The sequence below is a fragment of the Hypomesus nipponensis genome, chromosome 3 (assembly GCF_054491055.1).
Source record: "Hypomesus nipponensis isolate SF chromosome 3, ASM5449105v1, whole genome shotgun sequence".
Classification (NCBI taxonomy): Eukaryota; Metazoa; Chordata; class Actinopteri; order Osmeriformes; family Osmeridae; genus Hypomesus; species Hypomesus nipponensis.
Window position 1 is genome coordinate 5,745,899 of NC_140363.1, and position 26,275 is coordinate 5,772,173.

At 46.0% G+C, this 26,275-nt stretch overlaps 2 protein-coding genes across 8 annotated transcripts; one reads left to right on the forward strand and one right to left on the reverse strand.

Annotated features, from left to right (window-relative positions):
* Nucleotides 1-856: 856 nt before the first annotated feature.
* Nucleotides 857-15,034, forward strand: sfxn5a (sideroflexin 5a). 7 transcript variants are annotated; one of them, XR_014729876.1, is made up of 14 exons: nt 857-1,033; nt 2,079-2,147; nt 3,109-3,186; nt 4,337-4,363; nt 4,615-4,669; nt 5,524-5,549; nt 5,693-5,746; nt 6,334-6,390; nt 6,471-6,536; nt 7,318-7,404; nt 10,071-10,186; nt 10,825-10,910; nt 11,090-11,185; nt 12,557-12,646. XR_014729876.1 is itself a non-coding variant. In XM_084673491.1 (14 exons), exons 1-14 carry the CDS (start codon nt 878-880, stop codon nt 14,400-14,402), a joined length of 1,077 nt encoding a protein of 358 aa, XP_084529617.1. In that variant the 5' UTR covers nt 875-877; the 3' UTR covers nt 14,403-15,034. The 7 variants fall into 7 exon arrangements, 3 of the variants coding, with proteins under 3 accessions (XP_084529626.1, XP_084529633.1, XP_084529617.1); XR_014729875.1 differs by lacking the exon at nt 11,090-11,185 and adding an exon at nt 14,325-14,346 and having other exon boundaries at nt 860-1,033; nt 12,557-12,674; XR_014729873.1 differs by having other exon boundaries at nt 864-1,033; nt 7,318-7,408.
* A 1,396-nt stretch (nt 15,035-16,430) lies between these two features.
* emx1 (empty spiracles homeobox 1) lies at nt 16,431-19,916 on the reverse strand. The gene is made up of 3 exons (XM_084683285.1): nt 19,562-19,916; nt 17,738-17,922; nt 16,431-16,710 (listed from the first exon to the last, which is right to left on the reverse strand). Exons 1-3 carry the CDS (start codon nt 19,914-19,916, stop codon nt 16,543-16,545), a joined length of 708 nt encoding a protein of 235 aa, XP_084539411.1. The 3' UTR covers nt 16,431-16,542.
* Nucleotides 19,917-26,275: the final 6,359 nt, after the last annotated feature.

Below are 26,275 nucleotides of genomic sequence, written 5' to 3' on the forward strand. Positions count from 1 at the left end.
TGTCAGCACAGCCGGATTTCCCAGCCTGGTTGACAGCCTGATTTGACAGCACTGTCCACTGCTATAAGACTGAGGAATTTGAGGGCGAAATACAGATTCTAAAACTTACAGCAAACAGATTGAAGCTCCTTATCTCAACGCTGCTGTCAAGTTGCATCATGGCGTGCTTAGTCGATTAGAAAGACGTGTTAGATGTGACTCAGTGCCATGTCCTCCATGTGTAGCTTGACTTCAGTAACTAACTGTATTCTGTCTCGATTGTGTAGCTGAAGGATGTGCTCAAAGGTTGGAAAGTTTACAATTCGTAATGCAATTGTTTCACAAATTTTGTATATTTAATAAAGAATATTTTGTGTTTCTTGCTCACTGTATGTTTGACTATACATTTGTATTTGTTATTTCCTAAAAATGCTTGAAAGTAATTGTACCATCCTTTTGTTTGAAGCATGAGCCACAGAGTAAAGAGCTACTGTTGGTGAACACACACACACACGGTGCCATTCTGATGAGGTCATGGTCTATAGCCTACATGGAAAAAATACTCCAAACGCGTTTGAATGCATAAGATTTATTTCCTCGGCATTCTTGTGTCCACTAGAGGGCTATATTTCCTCTATAAAGCATGTATATGCAACAAACGCATATTTGGCTCATATCAAAGTGTCCAGTTTCAGCAAGCTGGAGTAGCTTGAGGGAGCATTCCCATGGTGCCATACTAACAGATGTTTCACCCAGTTTTCGCTTTCTACTCTTAATCAAGCGTGCATATGCTTCATGGGAAATGTAGTCAGTGTTCTCTAGTTGCTTGAATAAAATACATGAATGCTGGAAGAAAAAAACTACATTACCTAGCCAACAGCGAAACTATTTCGTGTCAATGACGACAGCTTACAATTTCAGACGAGGGTTCCAAAGTTCGCTACGTTGTAAACAACTCATCCGCCTGACAGCACATGCACAACTTCACGCCACCATGCAAGAATCCGCTGAATGTTATCCAGTATTCCAGTATGGAAAGTGCCGTTTCGACCAGGTTAGCTCAAAATTATATTGTATATATCAATGCAAGACGCAAAACAGAGATCATATGTATCTGAAGGAGAACAGTACTGTGTTTGTAAGCTGCTGAAAGCCGTAACATATAATGTAGCATGTAACATGACAAAAGGCCAGGCTGATTTGTGTGCAATATGCTACCACTCATTACACAAAGTCTCAGTGAACCGTTAATTTTCTCTGTACCCACACTGTTACCCAGATGAGAGAGAGGAAGGCGGCTGCAATCGGATGTTTGGCACCGTGACAGCCAGCTGGAGATTTGGGCATGCCAACTAAATTGCAGCGATCGGGGGGAGGGGGGGGGAATAAAAAAAACTATAACGTGCTCTCTCGGAGAGTCGGGGATTGTGTGAGAATAAGCAACTTGAACAAGGACCTCTATTGGTCCGAGGGGAAGAATCTCCCATTCACACCTGCCACTCTCCAAAGAACTCAATCCATATGTAAAACATCAGAAGTTACAGTTGGTGCATAGCCAGGTTACATTCATATTCATATGTTCTATAATGAGGTTTAGATCAGGAGTCATGACTGCTACCATTCCCCGCTGTGTTCAGTCTGTTCCGGGATGTGGAAAAAAACATTATAAAAGCAAAAACCTTTTGAATTAATTGGCTCTGAAGCGAAGTGCTTCAGTGTTCTGGTAGGGGAGGGACGTCGTTGGGAGGAGGTATTAATGAACCCACCTGGCAGGCTTAAACAACTGGCACACCAGTGCCCACGCCTCCTCAGAAACAGCTGCCACTGGCGTCTGGAGAAGGGCCTCACACAAACTGGATCAGTAAATTAGAGTCCTTGTTACTTGAACACTAATCATTTCCAAATGATTATTGGCCTGTGCCGATGGGGTTTGAGTCTTCCCTCATCGCCTTATTTTATAAGTGTCTTCTTTCTTACTCCTTCTCTCTTCATCTCTTTACCCCCCCCCCCCACACCCTTTTCTCCTTATCTTTCTGTCACTATCTCTCTCCCTCTCTCTTCCTCCCTTTCTTCTCTCTCTCCATCTCCCCCTCTCTCAGAGCACGTTTGTTGGCAGATTCAGACACTTCCTGGACGTGATTGACCCCAGGACCCTGTTTGTGTCAGAGGTACCCAGCTTCCTGTTATACGTATGACCCAACATGGTCCCCAGCTTCCTGTTATACGTATGACCCAACATTGTCCCCAGCTTCCTGGTATACGTATGACCCAACATGGTCTCTAGCTTCCGGATATGATCCAACATGGTCCCCATCTTCCTGTTCTGATCCAACATGGTCCCCAGATTCCTGTTATGACCCAACATGGTCCTCAGCTTCCTGTTATGACCCAACATGCTCCCCAGCCTCCTGTTATGATCCAACATGGTCTCCAGCTTCCTGCTATGACCCAACATGGTCCCCATTTCTCCCCAGAGACAGTGTTGTTACCCAACATGGCACCCATGTTTACTGTGGTACAAACCATCTAGTAATGAACTTAGGTAAAGCCTGTGCTACTGGAGTTCATCTGGGTTGTCATGGCTGTCTCCAGGCTCTGGCTTGTGTGTGTGTGTGTGTGTGTGTGTGTGTGTGTGTGTGTGAGAGAGAGAGAGAAAGGGTGATCAGGGCTGTATTGCCCAGGGTAATGAAGCTGTTAGCAGGCTCATTGGTGACAGTAATAGCAGGGTTTTCTCTTGGGAGGGGAGGAGGTGTGGACGTGCAGGGCAGCTGGGAGCGAGGGTGGGAGAGGGAGCGAGGGTGGGAGAGGGAGTGAGGGGGGGAGAGGGAGGGAGGAGGTGTCAGATCCCAGCACCCTCGGCACCCTGCTGGGCCAGACATGGCCTTGACTTGCCCTAATGATGAGGCTGGATGTCCCACTTTAACTCACTCACCAATTGACACACACACACACACACACACACTTACACACACACACACACTTTAGCTCATGCAGATGGCAAGCTAATTAGAACAAAACGGGCCATCCAACCTCTAATGAATCCTACAAGGTACATGAACATAACCTTTTAAGGACTTGATTTCCTTTAGGAGGGATATGATGATGTTGTTATTGTTATGTTTACATCAGAAACGTCTTCAGGAGTGTCTGGATCTCCTAGACCATTTCAATCATGGAACTCTCCCCACAGGAGTGACCAACGCCCAGGTAACGGACTGTTAGTATGACATCATCCACACAAACTCCTCTCGATCAGCAACTGTGTTCAACCTGTGACTCCTTGTTCACTCGTCCCCTATTCCACACATCTTAACCGCTATCTAGGGGCCCTGCAGAGGGTAACAGGGTAACAAAATATAACTGCAATTTCGACACTGTTTTGTTACTACCTTGTCATCATTTAGCAATGTCTTATTTGGAAATAAGACAGCATGGTGTCACGTTTGAACATTCACACAAATGAGTTCCATTAAAGCTAAGTAATTTATGTTTTTATTGAAATTGTATTTTTGTTGTTCAGAATGCACTTTTGTGAGAGAGGAAATGTTGCTCTAGTTTGTTTTTCATGGTTAAAAAGTTACAGTAGAACCTGGTAAAGCAAGTTAGCTAGCAATTCATCAAAATCAAAATTTTCCCTGCTAGTTAACCCACCCAAAAAGTGATATCATCTCATATTCAAACAAATTATTCACCTACGGAATTGCCAGAACCTAGAAGAGGCAGTGTTGCAATGTTTTATTTGTAGTATAAACATACTACGCTTGCGAAGGACATTTCGTGATGCTTCATGGGGTATTTTGAGTCCACTTTCTAGTGTATAAATTCCACTGTCAGAATTCAAAAAAAAAAAATAGCGTAACACAGATTTAGTCTGCTGTATGGCTAAGGGAGCATGGTTGGACACAGCTGTTGAAAACATCGATGGAAGTGTCCCTTCACAACACTTGGTCACTGCTAGTTAGTCAGTGAGCTCAAGGTCAGCTTTTCCCATGTCCAAGTGCTGATGCTTTTGTCGAGTCGGGTAAATAGATAGATACGTACTGTTGGGGTGTGTGTGTTTTGGTCGGGTAGGTAGGTAGGGGTGTGTGTTGTTTTTGAAAGAAGACACTGCAGAGTGTTCAGGGTGTGTTGATTGGTCCGAGGCTACGTTGGGGAGTGCTGGAAGCCAGGTGTCTGGGGAGGTTAGAGGTCACAGCCGCCTGGCAGGAGTCACAAAGGGTCCTGCTATGCTGTGTTACCATGGGATACCTAACAGCACACAAGTGCTCCCCAAAGCCAGTGGAAATGATGCTGGATGGTTCTGTTATGAAAGAGAAGTTGACAAAGCTGTTAATGTATGTATGAATATGTTTTGCAGCTTTGGCAAGCTCAAAAGATAAAACAGGTAAGATCTGTTTTTTATATGTTTCTCACACACAAGTACACTTACACACTCCACACACACACACACACACAGAAGTACACTTACACAAATACACAGTCTACACGCATGCAAACAAGTACACTTACACACATTCTACATACACACACCCTACACACACACTCACTCTATACTTCCCCACCTCCCTCACTCCTCCTACCTCTCCCTCCCACTCCCCCTCTCTGCCCTCACCCTTGCTCCCTGACACACTGCAGGCCATCCTCCACCCTGACACTGGGGACAAGATCCTCATGCCCTTTCGGATGTCAGGTACGCAAGGGGGGAGGTGAGGTGGGGAGAGACGGGTGAGAGGTGTGCATCTGCAGGGGTGAGGAGGGAGCTGGGGTGGGGGGAAGAGGGGTGAGGTGTGGGTGTTTGGGGCGGGTGGTATAGGGGGGAGGGGTGTGTAGGGGGGAGGTGTGGAGCGGAGGAGAATGGGGGTGGGGGTAGAGGGGGGGGGGTACAGGGGCAGGTCATGTTGCCCGTCAGAGATACTTTTGCCCCAGGGTCTGTCACGGCTCCCCAGGAATCCTCACGGCGTCTCGGAGCAGCAGAAGGTCACACGCAGCTGGGCGCTGATTAAAGCCTGTCTCCCACGGCGACGCCAACCTTCTGTTGGGTCTGCTGAGAAAGAGGAGTATTTTGGTCAAGCGTCAAAACACCCATTTAAAGGCCAGCGCCTGACACGGAGGGTGAGGCGTGGTGGTCCAGGTGTGACATCCTCCCAGGTGCCTGACAGTGCAGGGCCTGCTGGAACAGCAGCGCTGCAGACACATAGTTAGTGCTCCAGCATGTCGCTGACATCAGGAGCCCGTCATGGTAACAGGATTATTCCAGGATCAACAGTCTGGTTTGCTGAACGTGAACTTTCAGGTCAATATCCATTATCTTACGCCACTATAGGTGGTATAACATTGTAATTACTACATGTATTTAATATATTCCTGTGTGTTTTGTTTCATAGTATCGTTAGTACTGTATATGTAGCGTATCTTCCTTCACTGTGTAGGTCATATATATTCTGTATGGAGTATAGCGGTGTAGATAATATAATCATATAAAAACATAGGTAATATATATATATGCATGCAGTATAACATGTGGTATCTTCCTTTACTCCGTAGGTTATATACCTTTTGGCACACCAGTGGTAAGCAGAGTTCCTAACCAGCCACCAACCCTGTGTGTTCCAACCCTGTTACTGCAGCTCTGAAAACACACGTTCAGTCATGACATGTTGCCGTGTGTTCCGGCGCTCTGAGTGTGTTGCTTCGTGGTGTTTGTTGTTGTCAGGTGATAGGTCTCCTCCTACCCAACCAGACCCTGCTGTCCTCCATCTTCTGGCAGGTACAGCCCTTTCTACTAGCATACCTCATTGTTTTTTGTGTGCTTGTAAAAACATTTGATGACATATTTCCGGGCCTTTCTGCTTTATTGGATAGAGATAATGAAAATGAGTGACAGGAAAGGCAGGGGAAAGAGAGAGGGGAGGACATGCATGAAATAGCCCAGGCTGGATTCGAACTCGGGCCCCTGTGGTAAGACCTAAGCCCATGTGGCCGTCGGGGCACCCAAAGATGTCTTGGGTCGTTAAACCAGGTCCCAGTCACTGGCTTTGCCCTGGCCTCCTTCTCTAGAGGAGGATGCCTCACTGACCCTAACCCTGACCCTCGCTCCAGCCTTCCTTCGAGGGGAGTTTCGTAGTCTCAACTTCTCAGAGGGTTCAGGTTTGAGCTCAGTGGTGATCTATGGTCACCTGTGACACCCCTTGTGATAAAAATGACTGTATATACATAAACATGTATTTGATTTGGACTGGAACTGGAACTCTTCAGAACAAAGATGGCCATGAATTGCCACGGTGACGACGGCATCGGCATACAAAAATAGTAATGTGCAGGTTATTTACCTCAGCCTGTCCTGTTTCCTGACAGTGGCTGAACCAGAGTCACAACGCATGTGTCAACTACAGCAACCGCAACGCCACCAAGGTACGGCAGACCTGTCCCAGCATCTTGACGTGACCCACCTCCCCGCGCCGTCATGAACGCTGACGGAATTTCTGTTGCAGCCGACTCCCGTCTCCACGTTCTGCCTGGGCTACGTGGGCGCGGTGACCAGCGCAGTCTCCATTGCTGTGAGTTTCCATGACGCCCTGCGGCGGCTCAGCCCAGTCTGGGGATAGGCCAGGGAGGTTCTGGTGAGAAGTGGAGTGGAGAAGGTGAGGAGGAGGAGTCACCAGTGTGCCTCAGAGCTGCGTGGGGATGCATGGTTCCAGCACAGCCAATTAGCTATCCTGCTGGGCCTCTGGGTGGAGCCTGTAGGCACGGCGACGAGGAGATCACACAGAGTCAGTGGGGGGGGGGGGGGGGGTCACCAATTAACTCTGCGCCTCACTGACCACCCCCTGCGAGTGCTGGAGCAGGAGAAGTGGACCTGGGGGTTGGGTGGGGTTGGAGAGGTGGAGGGGGTTAAGCAGAGGGCATAGGAGGGCCGTGAGTATTCACAGTATTCACTAACAAGTCAGAAGCCTGTGAGTCTGATTTCAAAACTATCCAACTGATTTTCTAACTTTTTTTCTCACTTTCAGAAATGACTTTTTAACAAAATGTTGGTAATTATAGTTTGTCATTTCACCAGAGACAATAGCACCTGTGGTGATAGAGGCCCAGCGTGGTTTCCTAGAAGATCCGTTACCATGGAGAAGGTCTCCAGGTGCACGTGACGCTGCCACACCGTGACGGTTGCCATAGCAACAAACACGCCTTTCCGTGGCACCTCGTTAATTGAGAGACAGCGTTGCTATTTGAGCGAGCGTGAACGAGGGCCGGGATGATAATAGCCTTCAGAGCATGAAAGGTTATTGCATAATTGATTGTTTCCTGTCTTCTTATTGTTTTGTGTTGTTTGTTTCGCAGGTGGGGTTGAAGGTCTTGGTGCAGAGAGCCGACAAGTTCCGCCCAGCCACTCGCATTCTGCTCCAGAGGTTCATCCCTTTCCCTGCTGTGGGTACGGACACAAACACCCAACTAACAGAACACCCCATTATGACGCTACTAGATGGAGTCAAGTGTTTTAATTATGTCTACGAAATGAGCTGTTGGAGGTTCTACTGGGTAGGGACTGTTTTGACAGACACCTGGATGTTGTTGTGTTGATGAAGCAGAGTCTGCTCTGGAGGGTTAGAGATGGCAGCTCACTTACGTCAGGCTTGTGTGGATCCACAAGGCTGTTTTCATGTCACTCCCCCCCCCCCCCCCCACACACACACACACACACACAAACACACACTCCCACCCAGGGGACAGAAATAGTCTCTCCCACAATGCCCCAAGGCTTCTGGGTTGTAATTAAATTGTTTGCCTGCCCCCCTCCCCTGCCCCTCCGGCCTCCCTAATTAAATCAGCAGGTTGGTTCTGCCCAGCCCTTGCCTGGTAATTGGCTCCTTCTTAGATCCACGCTGCTGAAAACAAATAGGATAATTACCCCTAAAACGGTCTCCATGTCGAGGCTGCTTACCTGCTTCTTGTTTGGGCATTGTTGTTGTCGTCGTTGTAGTTTTCTGTATTCCAGTATAAAAAAGGTAATTAAAATGGCTAATTGAACCAAACAAAACAAAAGGACCTTTTGAAATGTGTCCTTTTTTTGTCTTTAGGTTACTTAAGTCTACAGTCATTTGTAATAACCTAATCAAGCACCAGATTGTCGTTCAATTAGATTCTAAAATACTTCTTCAGGGAAACAGTTTTGACTCCAGGAAAACACACAGGGATCATTCTTTTTTTCCCCTCATTTCTCAATTATGATAACGTTACCTCAAATATAAGTTAAAAGTTACCTCAGATATAGTTATATAAATTATACTCAAAGTATTTTCCATGACATTCAATTACATTTATTTTAAGTCTCCCCAGTTAAGACAGCATGTATTTAAAATAATAATTACATTTAAACAATGGTCACCATAATGATGAGCAATGATCTCAATAAACAGGAATAAAAGGAGTCATGAGTCATGTCATATCATTTCATTTACCTTGTTCTTTATTGAAACACATACCCATAATTCCCAGTGCTGCGCAGGAAAGCTCAGAGTTTAACGAGGAGTTCCCCCCTCTGTGTTTTAGCACACCGCCCCCCCCACCATTCCACTATTAATTGGTCTGGATAAAAATCCCTTGTAGGTAAAGGAGCTATTTACTCAGTCAATTGAATTCCTCTCTCCCACCGAGCCTCCAGCCACAGCCTGCAGTAGAGATAACTCCCAACCCTGCTGTCTTAAATTAAAATGGCTTCCAGCGCCAACACTAAACTCTTTAAAATGAGTTTTTCTTCTTCTTATTAGAGTCAAGGAGACAGGTCTGTGTAAATTAGCATATATTGGGCATTCTGTGGTCCTAGTGGCACACATGGATACATCACATGATGGAAACACTGCTCCTGGTAGCTTGAGTGCATGGACCTTTCTGGCAGACTGACTGTCATAGTTGATGCAGGGGCACAGATGGTGGGGGGCCGGGGGGATACATCCCCCCCAGTTTCATGGGGACCCTGATCCGCCTCCCCCACTATTGAGAAAGAAACAAACTTCAGATGAGCTGTAGTCTGCTCAGACTCAGTGTTGTGTCTGGTCTGTTTGTGTTGTGTCTGGTCTGTTTGTGTTGTGTCTGTGGTGTGTCTGTGTTGTGTTTGTGTTGTGTGTGGTCTGTTTGTGTTGTGTCTGTGGTGTGTCTGTGTTGTGTTTGTGTTGTGTCTGTGTTGTGTCTGTGGTGTTTGTGTTGTGTCTGGTCTGTTTGTGTTGTGTCTGTGGTGTTTGTGTTGTGTCTGGTCTGTTTGTGTTGTGTCTGTGTTGTGTCTGTGTTGTGTTTGTGTTGTGTCTGTGTTGTGTCTGTGGTGTTTGTGTTGTGTCTGGTCTGTTTGTGTTGTGTCTGTGGTGTTTGTGTTGTGTATGGTCTGTTTGTGTTGTGTCTGTGGTGTGTCTGTGTTGTGTTTGTGTTGTGTCTGTGTTGTGTTTGTGTTGTGTCTGTGGTGTGTTTGTGTTGTGTCTGTGGTGTGTTTGTGTTGTGTCTGTGGTGTGTCTGTGTTGTGTTTGTGTTGTGTCTGTGGTGTGTTTGTGTTGTGTCTGTGGTGTGTTTGTGTTGTGTCTGTGGTGTGTCTGTGTCGTGTGTGTGGAGTATCTGTAATGATAGTGGGAGCTCAGGGTGTGAGGAGGATGCAGGTCAGAGGGGTCAGGTGGTGAGGAGGATGCAGGTCAGAGGGGTCAGGGTGTGAGGAGGATGCAGGTCAGAGGGGTCAGGGTGTGAGGAGGATGCAGGTCAGAGGGGTCAGGTGGTGAGGGGGATGCAGGTCAGAGGGGTCAGGGTGTGAGGAGGATGCAGGTCAGAGGGGTCAGGTGGTGAGGGGGATGCAGGTCAGAGGGGTCAGAGTGTGAGGAGGATGCAGGTCAGAGGGGTCAGAGTGTGAGGAGGATGCAGGTCAGAGGGGTCAGGGTGTGAGGAGGATGCAGGTCAGAGGGGTCAGAGTGTGAGGGGGATGCAGGTCAGAGGGGTCAGGGTGTGAGGAGGATGCAGGTCAGAGGGGTCAGGGTGTGAGGGGGATGCAGGTCAGAGGGGTCAGGGTGTGAGGAGGATGCAGATCTGCTTTCCTGTTCACGCGTTGCTCTGGTCCCCAGCTGGTGCAAACGTGTGTAACGTGCTCCTCATGCGCCACTCGGAACTGTCGGAGGGCATCAGTGTGTTGGACGACAGCGGGAAGGCGGTGGGCACCTCCAGACTGGCTGCCAGGCACGTGAGTAGAACCAGGACAGAGGCCCCACACGGTACTATGTAGAACTGGGCTGTGACTGGGGTCTGTACTATGTAGGACTGGGGTGTGACTGGGGTCTGTACTATGTAGGACTGGGGTTTGACTGGGGTCTGTACTATGTAGGACTGGGCTGTGACTGGGGTCTGTACTATGTAGAGCTGGGCTATGACTGGGGTCTGTACTATGTAGGACTGGGCTGTGACTGGGGTCTGTACTATGTAGAGCTGGGCTATGACTGGGGTCTGTACTATGTAGAGCTGGGCTGTGACTGGGGTCTGTACTATGTAGAGCTGGGCTATGACTGGGGTCTGTACTATGTAGAGCTGGGCTGTGACTGGGGTCTGTACTATGTAGAGCTGGGCTATGACTGGGGTCTGTACTATGTAGAGCTGGGCTGTGACTGGGGTCTGTACTATGTAGAGCTGGGCTGTGACTGGGGTCTGTACTATGTAGAGCTGGGCTATGACTGGGGTCTGTACTATGTAGAGCTGGGCTGTGACTGGGGTCTGTACTATGTACTTTGGAGGTCTGGGTTTTGATTGGGGTCTGTATTAGGCTGGGTTGTGACTGGGGTCTGTACTACATACAGCTCTGTTGGTTGGTTACTGTGTTACCTCCAGGCCCTTCTCGACACGGCACTCACCAGAGTGGTCCTGCCTATGCCTATCCTCCTGCTGCCCCCCTTCATCATGGCCATGCTAGAGAGGTAAGGCTGTGGTAGTCTTTTACAGACTGTGTTGAAGTATGTGGTAGTCTATTACAGACTGTAGTCCAAACTGCTGCCTGAGCAGAAATGTGGAATGAAAACAGATGTTTTATCTGGCTTCTTCTATTAGGCATCCACATCTCATTCTCTTCCTCCTCCTCCCTCCTGTCCCTCCTCAGTGTGTTCCCTGTTTAATTCAAGCAGAACTGAACCATCCTGACTCCAGAGGTTCTGCCCCGCCTGATGTGACTGTAATGGATGGTTAATGATGTGAGGTGTTTATTCTGAGGCTCGGTGATAGACAGCCAGGCTGGACCAGTGGCATGTAGAAGAATGCTGCGCTCTTTGTGCACTCTGACAGCGCCTGTCCCAGCCCCAGCCCGCTGAGGGGCCAGGTGTGCTTGGGTTTCCTGGGACCGAGGGGAATGAATGAGTGGGCGGGGGAGTGAGGGAAGGGGGGAGGTAGTGAAAAGAGAGAGGCTGGGTTGGGTTGGGGGAGGAGGGGTGCGGGGATGTTGATTGGGGGGGGGTGGACGCCCAGCAATCCTCCAGGTCAGCTTACCCTCAGTGGCTCTCAATGATGCGGGAACAGGAGGGCAGGGGGGGGCTGTGGGCCCCGCTGTGATGGATTACACTGCTGAGAGCAGAGAAGGAGTAATAACAGCAGCCAGACCCCTCCTACACACACAGCTACACACACACCTATACACACACACACACCACCTTCAGAGGATAGGGAGATGACAAACTCGTTCTCCCCTCTCTGGTTTTCAACATGTGATAAAGTACAGAAGTGAAGTTAGCGGTGGGTTCGCTCATTTCATCTTGCCCTGCTTCTCTCCTTCCATTTATTCATCCCTTCCCCTCTGAACCTTTCACTCCCTCACTAATTCACTCACTCACTCTGTCTGTCTGTTTCTTACTCACACTCACACTCATTCACTCTTATTTCTCTTTCTCACACGCACTCACTTTTCTCTTGGACTTCTTCCCTTGCCGTCTTCTTTCCCTCCTTCCTAAACATGTGTAGGCTAATTAAAGCGAGGCAGGCGCACGTGTTAATGAGCTCCTTCATTAGGCAGCAGCTCCCCTCGTTAGAGAGAGGCGTCACTGGGGGAGGGGGGGGGGTGAGGGAGGGAGGGAGGGGAGACGGCCTATCTCAGGCTCCTGCTGGGGGATCTGTCCCACACACTGAAGAGAAGCTCAGAGGAGGGAGGGAGGGAGGGAGGGAGGGAGGGAGGGAGGGAGGGAGGGAGGGAGGGAGGGAGGGAGGGAGGGAGGGAGGGAGGGAGGGAGGGAGGGAGGGAGGGAGGGAGGGAGGGAGGGAGGGAGGGAGGGAGGGAGGGAGGGAGGGAGGGAGGGAGGGAGGGAGGGAGGGAGGGAGAATGAAGGGTGTATAACTGGTATTAAACCCACAAGGGAGACTTAAGCGGTGCTGTTGTAAATTCATGTGTAAGAATATGTATTTGTGACTAATAGCCTCCTCATATAATCTGTGTGTCTGATATGTGTTCTGTGACAGCTGCGTTCCTCCTCTTCTTTCTGCTGTGTGAGCGTGCAGTGTGCTTGTGTGTTCCTCCACTTCCTCTCTTCCATGCTGTATGAATGTACAGGGTTCTGTAGATACCTTTGTTCCTGTGTTCCAGGTTCCCCCTCCTCCAGAAGCACAGGAGACTGGTGCTTCCCATCCACAGTGTGGTGTGTCTGGGAGCCTTCAGCCTGGCGCTGCCCCTGGCCATCAGCCTCTTCCCTCAGATGTCTCAGGTCCTGGCTCTAACTTGCCCTCCCAAGCCCTCACTACTCTTGGCTGTCCCTGGCTAGCCTAGCTAGCCTTCCCTAGTCCACTGTAGCCATCATTAGCCTTGGCTTTATCTTGCTATCTTTTCCCATTGCTTGTTAGTCTTAGCTAGCCTTCCCGAGCAGCCACTAACCTTCCCTTGTCCTCACAAGCCCTAGATATCCTTCCTTAGCTCTGAATAGCCTTCCCTTTCCCTCGCTAGCCCCATTAGCCTTCAATAATAACTAGACCTTGCTAGACCTCACTTTCCATGTCACTTGCTTGGTGTTGCTAGCCTTCTGTTGCCCTAACTAACCTCAACTATGCCTCACAAGACTGCCCTATCGCACTCTAGCCCTTGCAAGCCTTTCTGCCATCTTGCTTGCCTTTCTTAGCTTTTACTAGCCTTCAATAGTCCTTTTTTCTTATTTTTCACTTGTAGCAGAGCCAAGCATGTTGTGTGGTGATGAGGCTGGTTTAGGCCTCTGCCCTTCCTTTGCCCTCCCTAGCCTTCCAATTTCCACGATCACCCCACACTCTCTCTGGAGTATTGCTCTTTCCTGCTGTATTTTCACTGGCTCAGAAGACCAGGAGTAGTAGCCTGGTCTAATTGTGTTGGAGGGTTGAAAGGTTGGGGATATTCATTATTTCATCCAACCAAACTCTTCTCAACTATTCAGCTCTAACTGTTGTACTAGTATAACTAGTGCCAAGAAGATAGAGCACAGTCTGCCTGGCATTCCAGGCTGTCTGGTTGGAATCTAACTTTAGTCCATAGCCTCAGTAGGTGTCATTTTCTCGCAGCGAGTGGCCATCATTTCACTCTCCCTCCCTCCATCTTTCTCTCCCTCTCTTTGTCTCCCCTTTGCCAACCAACTCCGTGAAGAGAGCCAGCCAGCACTAGCTTTAAAGATGTTTAGGATTTAATTACCACTGTAAATAGCACAGACTGCCATATGGCAGAAAACGTCAGACATATGTGCCGCCAGCCATCCTGTGAACGCTCGGCTCCGTTGTTTGGCCGCCACAGGTTTTCACTCTTTCGTTCTTTTTGCACTTTCACAAGAGTACCAGACGAAAACCTCCCCGAAAAGCAACATGAACGCCCCTCTTCCCAATTTCCTCCCCCACCTCCCCAATTTGTCCCTCTCTCTCTCGTTTCACACTTACCAGGATGTCTGATTAAAATTCTGCCTCAGAGCCGCGGCCATCTGTCTCCAGTTCAAATATTAGGAGTTGCTGCTCAAAATTGGACTCTAATCTGCCAAATTGGCTCTATTTGCACTTTTGCAATAAATGTGTGTTTTATTGCTGCCTGTGAGAGACACTTTACAGAATGTAAGAGACGATTGCGAACTAAACTGTTACTCGTCTCAATGCAGCACGCGGCATCCCAGAACACATGCTCACACACACGCACACATGCATAGGCACACACACGCACGCACACACACACGCACACACACACAGACATGTGCATACACACATGCACACACACCTACGCATGCACACACGCACATACATGCACACACATATCCGGAAATGTATCTTCACACAGTGAACAGTGTGTGTGTGAGATGGGCATTGAGGTCATTCACACGATTGACAGGTTTCCTTCTTTTTTTTTTCTCCCACAGATCGATGTGTCACGACTAGAGCCGGACATTGCCATGGCGACTGATTGTAAGAGCGTGACCTACAATAAAGGGCTGTGATTGGTATGTTGGCTGGCCGGGTCACGAGCAACCATGCCCTGGTGGAGCCATGTGACCAGCCAAACTCGGCCTGGGCCTCCCAGCACTGCCCAGTTAACCACACGGCCGACGGGCCTCACAGTGGAACCGGGTACGGGGGAGTTTTATAAACACTTGCTAGGAAAGGGTGTGAAATACAGAGAAAGGGTGTATTATTGCTACTGCTGCAGCTGTATTGGTGAGATGTTTGCAAAGTGGTCCTTTGAACATTTACAGATCCACAGATCATTGACTAGGATTTTGAATCAGATGTACTCTGACTTTAGTGAACTCTAAATAAACCCCATTTAGTGTGTTTAATTTGTCAAAGGATGTGCAAATATTTCCTGATAATCTTCTTGAGTAATGCCCTTAGGATTATCTCGGCCTGGTGTTTAGTTATTTAATCATACTTGATTCATTTACATTTTCCACTTGATGTCTTATCTGCACAACTATCAAAAGTTTGTTTACCTGGTTGTCAAGGGAACATGGCACGGTTGTTGGTTGTGCGGGGCAACGTGACAAGTCGCCACAGGCTCGACTATTAGAGAACAGTTATGTGCCTCCCTTGCAAAGCAAATAAAAACAATCTGTTCTCAAACATATGTATACCTGGCAGAATGTTATACTCTAGAAGGTAAACAACTTCTCGATTGGCGCTTTCGACTGAAAACCCTTCGTCTTGAGTGTATATATCTCTTCCTCCTCCCTCGATCTCATTCTCCCTCTATCTCACTCTCCCTCCATTTCACTCTCCCTCTATCTCTCTCTCTCCCCTTCCTAACTAGCTCTCTCTCCTTCACCTGTGTCCTCCCGGCCCTCCTGTGTCTCTCCTCTGGGCTTGCTTTGTTCTCTGCATTCCTCCCTCTAGTCTCTGCATCCCCCGTCTCTCCTGTCTGCTGACTCAGGAGAGGGTCTCTGCGCTCGGGGAGAGGAGTGTGACTTGGGGTAATTGTTTTCTATCAGCGGCTCTGAGAGGTGTGGCCCCTCGTTAGGCACATTGCCAGAGCCTCACCTGCTAACTCAGCTTGGTGGGGAGGGCAGGGTGATATCATCATGAGAGGTGGACGAGTGTAGATATCTCACCTGGAACCACACATTCAGGACAGTGAAGGGGAATATTTAGGCCTGGCGGCATAGGTCACAAATCAGAGAAATAATTTGTTTCTTTTATGCTTTTATTTCTAAAACATCTTTTATAACAGTGGTAGCTTGAAAATGTATTTTTTTATGTTGTTAACCAGAGATCAGTGCTGGATCCAGAGAATGGAAATAATGAGTTAATTCTAGATAGTTCTAGATCATTCCATCACACCAGAGACTGATGAGCTGAATCTGTCAAAGAAGTCCTGTCATCCATGCAAGCGTCCACCAGCCTGCTCCGGTACTGGAGTTCAGAGAGGAACACGCTGTGTGGACAGGAGGAAATAACAACAACAAAAAAGAAACAAAATCTGTTCATGGTAATGTTGTTTTTTTTCTTCTTCATCTGACAGAAAAATAAATAAGTTATATAATTTACCAAGAATGCTCAAGCAACTCTTCATTGAATATATGGGCTGTGATTGGTCTGCCAGCAGCAGCCTGAGCAGGACTGGCCTCGTGTGGCTTTGAGAAGGCCGCTAGCTGCAGGAAGCACTGAAGGACTGTGTGATTCCTTGTGGGCAAACAGGCAACAGCATGAGGGTTTGGAAAACGATTGGTTAATATCTGTAACTTTACAGACACATGCAGAAACGAGGTGGTTGTTGTGACGTCGTAGACGGAGGTACCCGAACGCTATATACAACAAACAGGACTAAACACAACCAAACAGAAGCAGCATGGGAGGGTTGGCTGTATACCTGGAGACCCCTCACCCACCAGGCAGCTAGTGTCATGGGGTGGGGGACCTGTATGGAGGGGAGGGGGGGGGGAGCTGTGTTGGGAAGAGTTCAGAGATATGCAGGACGCAAGTGTCGTGAAGTTCTGAGTCTGTGCATCATGGACCCCAGCTCTTCCCCGCTTGTGACTGAGCTGATCACTCGCTAGTCCTTGCTGTACAGTCTTCTAACTATACTCAACAACATGACACAATAAATAGGAGTGGTGTTGGTCCTCGTAGAGTTGGAGGGGCAGCTCAGTCCTCCGAGGTGACGTCAATGTCCTCGGAGCTGCCCTGCTTGGTGGCAATGCGCCAGCGGTTGATGTGGTGGTTGCCCTTCTTCTTCTGCTGACTATCCGGACCCTCCTCCTCCAGCTTTTGACGCTTGTACTTAGTCCTCCGGTTCTGAAACCACACCTTGACCTGTGGAGGAAGAGTTGTGTCAGAGCATACAGCAACGCTGCTGGGGGTGTTCCAGCTGATTTTGACTTATATCCACCAGGTAACCAATGGTACACTTCCTGCCCATCACAGCCATGGTTAACACATAACTGACCAGTAAACAGTAGCCTATAAGAGAAGTTTGTGTTTGTATGTGCTGGGGGATGATACACGCTAAAATGCTTTGGAAAAAACTCACTTAGTATTTATAAAATTTACAAAACTTTGCATCTTTGAATTTCATGGGAACTCCACGTTCAGGGGAAAATGAGTCAAAACAGATTATAGCCTAACTGTCGCAGGTGTGTAGTACATTTAGCTTTTAAATGTAATATATGATACGCGCTAGAAGCGTTGGATATAAAGTGATTATACATTTGCATATATTTTTGGCTTTATGGTGGGGTTGCTATTGTTTAATGTGAATTGAACTGCGATAAGGATTTTAGTGAGGGAGAGTAAAATCACACACTTTACATGTGCATATAGTACGCATGTTGCTATTAGCCTGAAAAGTCTGTCAATCTGGCAGAAGATACACATTTATTAAAAATAAGTAGCTGACCATTTTAAGCCCAATGTTGACAAAGAAATACGAAACACGACCTCCCTTATCATAATAGCCTATATATGTTAATCACACCTATAGGCTATTAAACCACAACAGCATTTAATTTAAATCTCATCCCCACTGATCCGCAAAAACCCCAATCTGCACATATTCCTGAAGCGTCTTTGCGGTTGCCTGATTGTAATTTTCTCTTTTTTCGTTTTTAATGCTCAACTGCGGGAAATATTACACTGTATAATATGTATTTAGGCTACATAAAAGACAATCATTAGGCCTATTATTTTACGTATTCGCTCATAACATTAATTTGCCTAATTAGTCACAAGCTTAAAACACGTGATGGGCATAATTGGTTTGGGCTTAAAGTACAAAATATAAATACTACGGATGTCAAACAAGCAATCGAATCTGGCTATTTTTCTCAATACGGGTGTTTACCTGTGTTTCCGATAAATTGAGGCTGTTGGCCAGTTGCTTTCTCTCGGCTCCAACCACATAGTGGTTCTTTTCGAAGGCCCTCTCCAGACGCAGCAACTGCGAGGGCGAGAACGCCGTGCGGATGCGTTTGGGTTTCCTGGCGAAGGGGCCGTGGAGGAGAAGACTATCTTGGGTAACATCGTTGCCTGCGGACAAGGGAATGATAATCAGATTCAAAGTTGAAAAATGACGTGTTGTCAGTAAGCATGAGTGTTTACAGTAGCCTATGAATAAGACACATTTAAAAAAAACATTTTAACCCAAATAATTGAATGCGTTATGATTAGAAGTAAGAAAATGTAGCAACACAATTGTAATAATCTACAAAGTATTCAAAATATAACACATATCACACTGTCATGATAATAGGTCGAATCATTTGCCGATATTTAACAATCCGTTTGCTTAGCCCAAATCAGCGCCAATCAACGATAATTCTGGACAATTTAAACCTGACATTTTTGGGGGGATCCGTCGGGCACAAATGTGCTCTTTTAACTTTTAGTGCGCTATACATTTTATTCTTAAGGCTAACAAACCAACAGGATATTCAGTTTATTCGTATTTTTATGGTATAATTTGTAGGATATTTTAGGACTCAAAATGCAGCTAATTTGGTTCAGGGATATTCCATATAAAGTAGGCCTATACACAATTCTAAACGTTTTAAATTATATCATAAGAATTTTTCTGAGATTGCTATTGGATCTATAGTTACATTGACTAGGCTATATCATATATTTCACATAATACACAGACACACACTTTTATTTTCTATCCGATGCGCCTAAATTGTAATAACATTTACCAAGCGCACACATCACTGACGTTAAACATGTTATTTCTTTAGCTCACCCTTCAATGCCGTGTTGTTTTATGTCAACTTGTTTTACCTCAGGAATTCAGAAAGGTGTTTTTCTTTTTTTACTAATTATTTCAAATCTATTTTGTTTTATTGTGTGCAGAGATCTGTCTCCTAAGGTTCTAAGTTATTGTATTAAGTATTCTGAACTTGTGCTGCCGTCATACATATAGCCTACAGCATGAGCGCTGTTAAACCGTTGCATTTGGTCAATAGACATTTCATTTTCTGTATTTTTAATATGGCACTCAGCGTTATCATATGTGGTTATTTTTTGCCCATTGCGATGTACTTTAGCCTTTGTGTTGTCACGCAGAGATTTAGTGCCTACAAAAATAATGGTTTAGTTGACCTCCGGCAGCTTCACTTATTACAACAGAATATAGCAGTTATCTAATTCCCGCTGTGCCGATACCAAAGTATAGCCGGGGGTAGATCCATTGTGGAATAATAAGATAAGCAGTCTCCAGCATTATCTGTCTGTACCTGTGGCTCCTTCTGGTTCAAACCTACTACACAAGTAGACTGCAGTCAGCTCATGGAATCCCATTGCCGTTCAAGGTGACACAGCCTAAATAATGTGTGAGTAGCCTAGGCTATAGCTAATATTGTCTTTGATTATTAGACCTCAGGTTCAGGTTACTTTATTTGTACTCGTAGATTTTGACTACATTTGGTCTACATTTGATCTGCACATTTTGGAATGATCGTCTGACATCACGTGAGAATGAATACAACTGAATTGTCCGTACCAATCAACACAGATACCCTGCAGGATAGTATACATACTATAAAGTATATTATTTCTAGCCAGTTCCCTCCCCACAACTCTCTCTTTTTCATCCACACATGCCCAGAAACATGCCCGCGCTCGTGCGCAAAAGAAAACGTTTCCCTGTGCGTTTCTCAATGAAGAAAAATACCTTGAAATCTGTGTCCAAAGAATCTGTTTCTTAAAACCCACGGGTAGAAATTAAGTGGGTCTCGATGTTGTGTCCCAAAGAAGTGCGGGTGCTGAAGATGCGGCCCTCCTAGTTGGTGAGGGTTCATGGTCAGTGAGTGGTGGTTTACCGCCTCAGGAAACACGAGCTCCGGGTTTTGGTATAGTGACCTTCCTGTTGGACCCTGGTAAGTGTTCATGAAAGCGTCTGTGGGGTTGGGATAACTTAATGCCGTTGGTCGGATGGGATCTTCGGTAGTTAAATGATTCTCTTTGGCAACTAAGGACTCTATCGTAAAGCAACGCTTGCCTGCTGACGAAAACATGTTCTCAAACATTCGAGGTATCCAGAAAACGAGAAATTACTTGCCACTTCCTCCTTGATGCGAATAAAATTGGCATGCACCCTCAAAAGGGCATGATGGTCCAGTACACAGTTGCCTTTTACCGTTTTGGTTCTGAAAATCAAAGTCAATAGATTTGTTGAAACTGATCCATGGAGCCGTGTGGGTGAGGAGAATCTCTGTGGAGATATGCATGAATGTCCTGAACCCCACAACTCACATGTGCTATGCCAGACTGCTCTGATTGGACAGCTACACCTGCCAATGAGTTTTCCAAGTACCTGGCTCGTGGATCACTCGGGGGGTGGGTGAATTGGAGTTGGAGTCAGTTTAGCTTCTCATCTGAAACCAGCCCATATAGACCTATTATTTCTATAATGCAGTGAGTTTTTAAGGATTTGTATTGTACTGTGTCAGGTTGACGTCTCTTTAAGGCGCGCCATACTCCTGTCGATGTATTTGTCTGTTTTGTTTGTACATAATGGGTGACATATTTATAGCCTTCTGCACAACAGGGAGTCCCTTTTCAAAGCAACAAAGAGTTGCCTGCACCCATTATCATGATAACCGAGGCCCGTAGCTTATCCAATGTTATTGTCTTTGCATACGCGTAAATATATGCCTCCATTTAATTTGGGCAAAATGTATTTTTAATTGATAATTCGACAATCGCGACAGGTCGGCCTAAATGTTCCTATTGGTTTCACCCAGGAAACTTGTAAATGAAGGAGTAAAGTTCATGAGTAGGTCTAGACTATCAGATAAATATTAAAATATACATAGGCCTATATCAGCAGAATCACTCAAAAAAAAACAGCCATCTTTCGTCTTATTGAATAAGCAGTAGCCCAATAGGCTACATTACACAGCTAGATAGATCTATAACCTACATTATTAATTACATGATCCTACATGTTAGCTATAAGTATTATCTATTTCTTCATGGTAACATTATTAGGCCCTGTATGAATGCTATAATTATAATACAGGCTGAAATACTACAAAATAAAATGAGTAAAATAAAATATCTTTCAGAGGCATAACATTATGGCCTACTCGATGTTTATCCTTTTTATTTTTTACACTTTTATATTAATGTAGCCTTAATTCACACGAATAGCCTCATGGTAAATGCTATAGGCTGTTAAAATAATGTCTAAAATAGATTTAGGCCTACCTCCGTTATCGGTTTATAACAGCCTATTAGCATAATCAAATTGAGGATTTTTTGACACATTCCGTAATATAATGTAGGCTATCTTTATTTTAGGCAACATATCCAGTTAGAAATGTACCACTTGTTAACTGGTGAGATTCAAGCGCTGGTGAACCCCGACACATTATGCAAAGGAAGTCATCAAGTGTTTGCATGGACCGGAACGCGCCGTTTTAACCAGAAACATCCCGGGTCTTGGCTGATCATATATTAACCATCTATTGTTTCAATGGAGACAGTTCTGCTGAGTTTGGAGGCATGGAAGATAGATATCTACAGCAAAGTCTCACAAGTCTGCCGTTGTGATGTAGGCTATATGGAATATGTATGTCTGCAGGCCTATAGGCTACTACAAATAATGCAGTTTTACATGGATTGTTTTGTATGAAAAGCCCATATAGTTCAAGTAGAAAGCATTGTCTTAATTTTTAACTTCGGTATTTCCCTCAGAAAAATGAGAGCCTTGGTTAAGCTTTCGTGTTTAGGTTTCATGGTGCACTCCTAAAGTTAATAATTAGGTGGCTAATATGCTTCTTTAGTGCATTAGAAAATCATTACCGATGAAAATTATGAGGTAGAACAAGATGTTGATTGGGCGTTTAAGGCTAAAGGCCCTTAAAGTCAGTCATTGTATTAGAGGAAGTTCTTCATTAATATAGAAAAACACTTCAAAAGAAAAACATTCTAAAGACCAGTAGAAATCAGGAAGAAGCAATGGGCAGTGGATCTATAGACCACATTGCCTGAGGTCGATCAAATGATAAGATCGTTATTGAAATATTTTCTTTATTTTTAAGAAGTCTATTTAGCCGTGCAGTAGGACAGGGAAATATACTGGACTGGAAATGTCAGAATTCGTTTATAAAAATTATTAAGACATTGGAAATATTTCATAAAATATTGTTAACATGACTAATATATATATTTAAATGCTATACGCTGTGAGGTAGGCATAAACAAACGTTACCGCGCATCTATGCTACACTTGGGCACTCTCGGATGCACAAGGTCGTAGACAGTCCACACAGAGAGAGAGAGAGAGAGAGAGAGAGAGAGAGAGAGAGAGAGAGAGAGAGAGAGAGAGAGAGAGAGAGAGAGAGAGAGAGAGAGAGAGAGAGAGAGAGAGAGAGAGAGAGAGAGAGAGAGAGAGAGAGAGAGAGAGAGAGAGAGAGAGAGGTGGAGGGCCACACTATAATAAGCTTGATACTTTTTAAATGTATAGCTACTTTTCGTTGAGAATAAGAGCAGTCATTGGGAACGGCTTCGCATGCCCTTTGTTAATGTTAATATGATAAAATGTTGCACCCTGGTCGCTGACCCTGACCAGACCTGGTTAATAAATGACTAAACAGCAGACCATTAACATAACTAGCCTACATTGCTACACACGTACAAGTATCAAGCCTCGCTAGTTCCACTATTTGTAATATTTTACATAAGCGACATTATCTTCACTTTAAACAATTAAATTGCACAGATAGGCCTACGCGTGTTCTTCTTCCATGCCTTGTTTGCGGCTTGGTTCTCTGAAGTGTCAGCAGCAGAAGGTTCAATTGCTGACACGCAGCGCGTGCTAAATTACGTTGTTGTCACACTGCTGTCAGTGCCGTGCTGCCCTCTACTGGTGTTGGAGTCAAGGGCCTGTGTAGCCATACCTGCCAGTCATAAATGAGTCAGGTGTGCTATGACCCACCGAGGACCCCTGCCGGTTCAAGGTCTGGTTTACCAAGGCTACATAGCCTATCACATGTTTTTCATTTTCATTTTCGTGTGTCTGTTCAACATGAAAGTAGTGTAAATGTTTTAGCAGTAAAATAGCCTATGTAACAAACTGTAAAGAAAGGGCTGTTGCCTGATTAAACGGCTTCCATTTGTTGCTATTTCAAGACATGATTATAACACATCTCTTATGCTGCCATCGTGCGGTTAATAAGTTTTGTGCTTTAGGCCAAATCACTTTTGAAAAGCCTTGTTTTTCCATCTTATGTTAATCTAATGTTTGTTGGGCTAATGAAAAATTAGATGAGATATGTTTGACTCAAGCAGCCTTCTCCTTTGTAATCTCGAATGTTGATAGCTGGGTAAACATCGAAACATTTATTTATGTTGAAACAAATGTGGCCTAAACATGATCACTGTTCCACTCACTGTGAAATCAGTCATAAACAACTTGTAGCCAAATTTACGGTGGAGTTGTACTATTTAGAGGGTTAGCTTATAGGCTAGCTTCACATCATCATTGCAATTTTTGCAACTTTACTCTAACGAATTAATATCCGTTTCAGAAATTGGCAATGCAATGAGTCTGTTAGCACCGATTAATTAAGGTGTCATCACAGCAGCAAACATTGAACACTACTGGTCAAAGATGGCTAATCATTCGGTAGCAGTGGTGTAAGGCTGTGAGCGGAGAGACCCTATATGTGTCCAACTAGCTCGCACCTCCGTCCATTAATAAACTAATTGGCCATTTTGTTTCGCATTAGCGCTGTGTGTTCAGCTAATCTATTCCACTTAAATACCTGAAAAATTTCACCCCATCATAACGAGATGGTAAAAGTAGCACTCCCTTGCGTTTATGTCACCTTGATGGGAAATGGAAACGTTCACCACCTGTATGGGCTCCGCTCGGTCACCCCCCCCCCCCCCCCCCCCCGCGCTTAAACAAACATCTCAGCCGGTCACTCCCAGGTGGCTGTGGTGAATGTGCCTGCATCATTCCAGAGTGTTTTTAATATGACCAGATAACTTATTTAACTATTTGCATCCCACGCATCTTTTCAAGTGACATTACAAGCTCAACTCACACCACAAATCCAGCTCATTGGCTGTTAGAATAGGAATATATCAAATTTTTGGCTTGGATGGAGTGAGAGGTGAATTCCATGTCAAGCCCAGTTATTTGCTTTAGCACAACCTGCCCTTCATGGTTGATGTTCTCTCTGAATGGCTCGAAGAACAGGAACCACGCTATTTCCTGGGAAACAGAACGCATTTAAATGATCTACAGATTGTTCTCCAAACATGAGATGGCCATTTAAAGCGGGTCCACTCCTTGTGGTCCCTGTCCCTTGTTAGAAGTCATTGTGCATGTCAAATGAAGCCTTTCACAATGAGACAAAGGACGACGTCTACTTCAAACGATTGTAATGGAAGTTAATGACTATTAGATAGAGTAGAAGGGCATTGCTCTGCAAATAAAATGCAAACTAGGATTTTACAATTGCCTACCCTAAAACATATCCTAGTTCAAATGAACTGCACTTCCCTATTCGACCGCGTAATGGCGGTTATTTCTTTCCATGAGAACTTTCACACCTCCAGAGCATTGCACCTAGACCAACCAAGATGTGCATGGAGGATTGATTCTCTGATTTTGTGGAAAAGAAGGAAACTATTCAATAAAATTAAGTAAAGAAATCATACGGTACCCGTCCCTCATGAAAAAAAATCGCATAAAAAATCCCCAATCGACCACAATGCCAAACGACCTTTTTATAGGCATGTAGTAATTCTGCTGTTATCTCTGGCCTCCCTCGGAGTTGTGGTGTTAGTAGAGACGTCAGAGGCCGATTAGAACAATGCTGCGGACTAGTGAGAAAAGATGTAACACTTTCTGTTACAGACTGATTAGGAAGCGGTTTCCGACCCCACGGGGCTTCGGGAGATCCTGGCATGTTCTCAGGGTGCCCTGTGCTAATTGGGACAGGGAGCCAGTAACCCCCTCTCCATCCCTAGGCTTTCCCAAGCCTGTGTCCCACAATGGGATTACACAGGGCTGGGGGGGGGGGGGTCCTGGATGATCGCATCGGAGACGGTTCCTGGGTCTTACCCAAGCTGTTTCACTGTCTCCCCCTAATAACCTGGGGGAAAGGAGAGGGAGGCAGGGAGCGGGGTGAAAGACAGGGGGAGACAGGAGAGGAAGGACAGAGAGAGGGGTGAGGAGAAGAGAGACAGGGAGAAAGGAGAGAAATAACGGGAGAAGGGTGAGGGGAGGGAGAGAGAGAGAGAGGCAGGAGGAAAGGGGAAAGACAGGGGAGGGGAAGAGGAAAAACAGACAAAAAGAGAGAACGGAGAGGAGAGTGGAGAGTGGGAGGCAGGAGAAGAGACGGAGAGATAAGAGATGAGGGACAGAGAGAGGGGTGCTGGGGGAAAGATAGGGTGAGAGAAGAGAGACAGGGAGAGGAGAGGGGGGGGGAGAGAGTAGAAATGGGGAGTGAGGAGAAACAATTGGGGGAGAGGGAGTCAGCTCTCCCTGTTATTCATTAAATCATTCTTTTGATTCGGTTGCCAGACCTATACTGCCTCATCTTGTTTCTGTTTCTGTTTATTTTTATTGTTTCTGAAATAAATCTCACATTTGGTTGCAGGAAACAGGATGTAGTCAGAGTGTTTCTACTATTGATGAGGCCATGACAAACATGGCTCCTCAGGCTGTCCTGGTTTATCTGTCTGTCTGTCTGTCTGTCTGTCTGTCTGTCTGTCTGTCTGTCTGTCTGTCTGTCTGTCTGTCTGTCTGTCTGTCTGTCTGTCTGTCTGCGTTAAGGAGTTAGGGTTCAGGCTGACATCACCAGAGTCCCAGTGCTTCTAATCTCTGTATCCCGATTCCCTCACACTCGGTCCACTCTCGGCTGTCTAATCCCGCCTGTCTGCAGACAGGACTGGACAGCATGTGTGCTTCTGCACGAGACACTAGCTTTCAATGCAGCTCTGCCTCCCCATGAAGAGACAAGAGACAGGGCACCTGCCCTCCAAGGGTCAGCCTGGGGAGGGGGCGAGAGGGGCCACTGACAACAGGCGTACTGACCGTTTAAACAGATTAGACACAGAGAACATGTTCTCAGTCCCGAGACAGACTGACCCCCACCACCCCTGGCTACATATATCCCTCCTAATCCCCAGGTAGTTATTTATTTGCTTAGCTTAATCAGGGGGAACCATGGCCTGGTCCTTGGTCTGGGCACAAACTACTTTGGGTCACATCAAACCCTCAGAAAATATCAGCATGTCACCATGAAGCAATCCTTTATAGTGGGACCAAGCTGCGATATTCTCAGGAAGGGGATACAACAATAGTGCCTGGTACCGACGATGTACAGCAAATGTAATAGAGATATGGTCTCTCTCACCTTGCAGA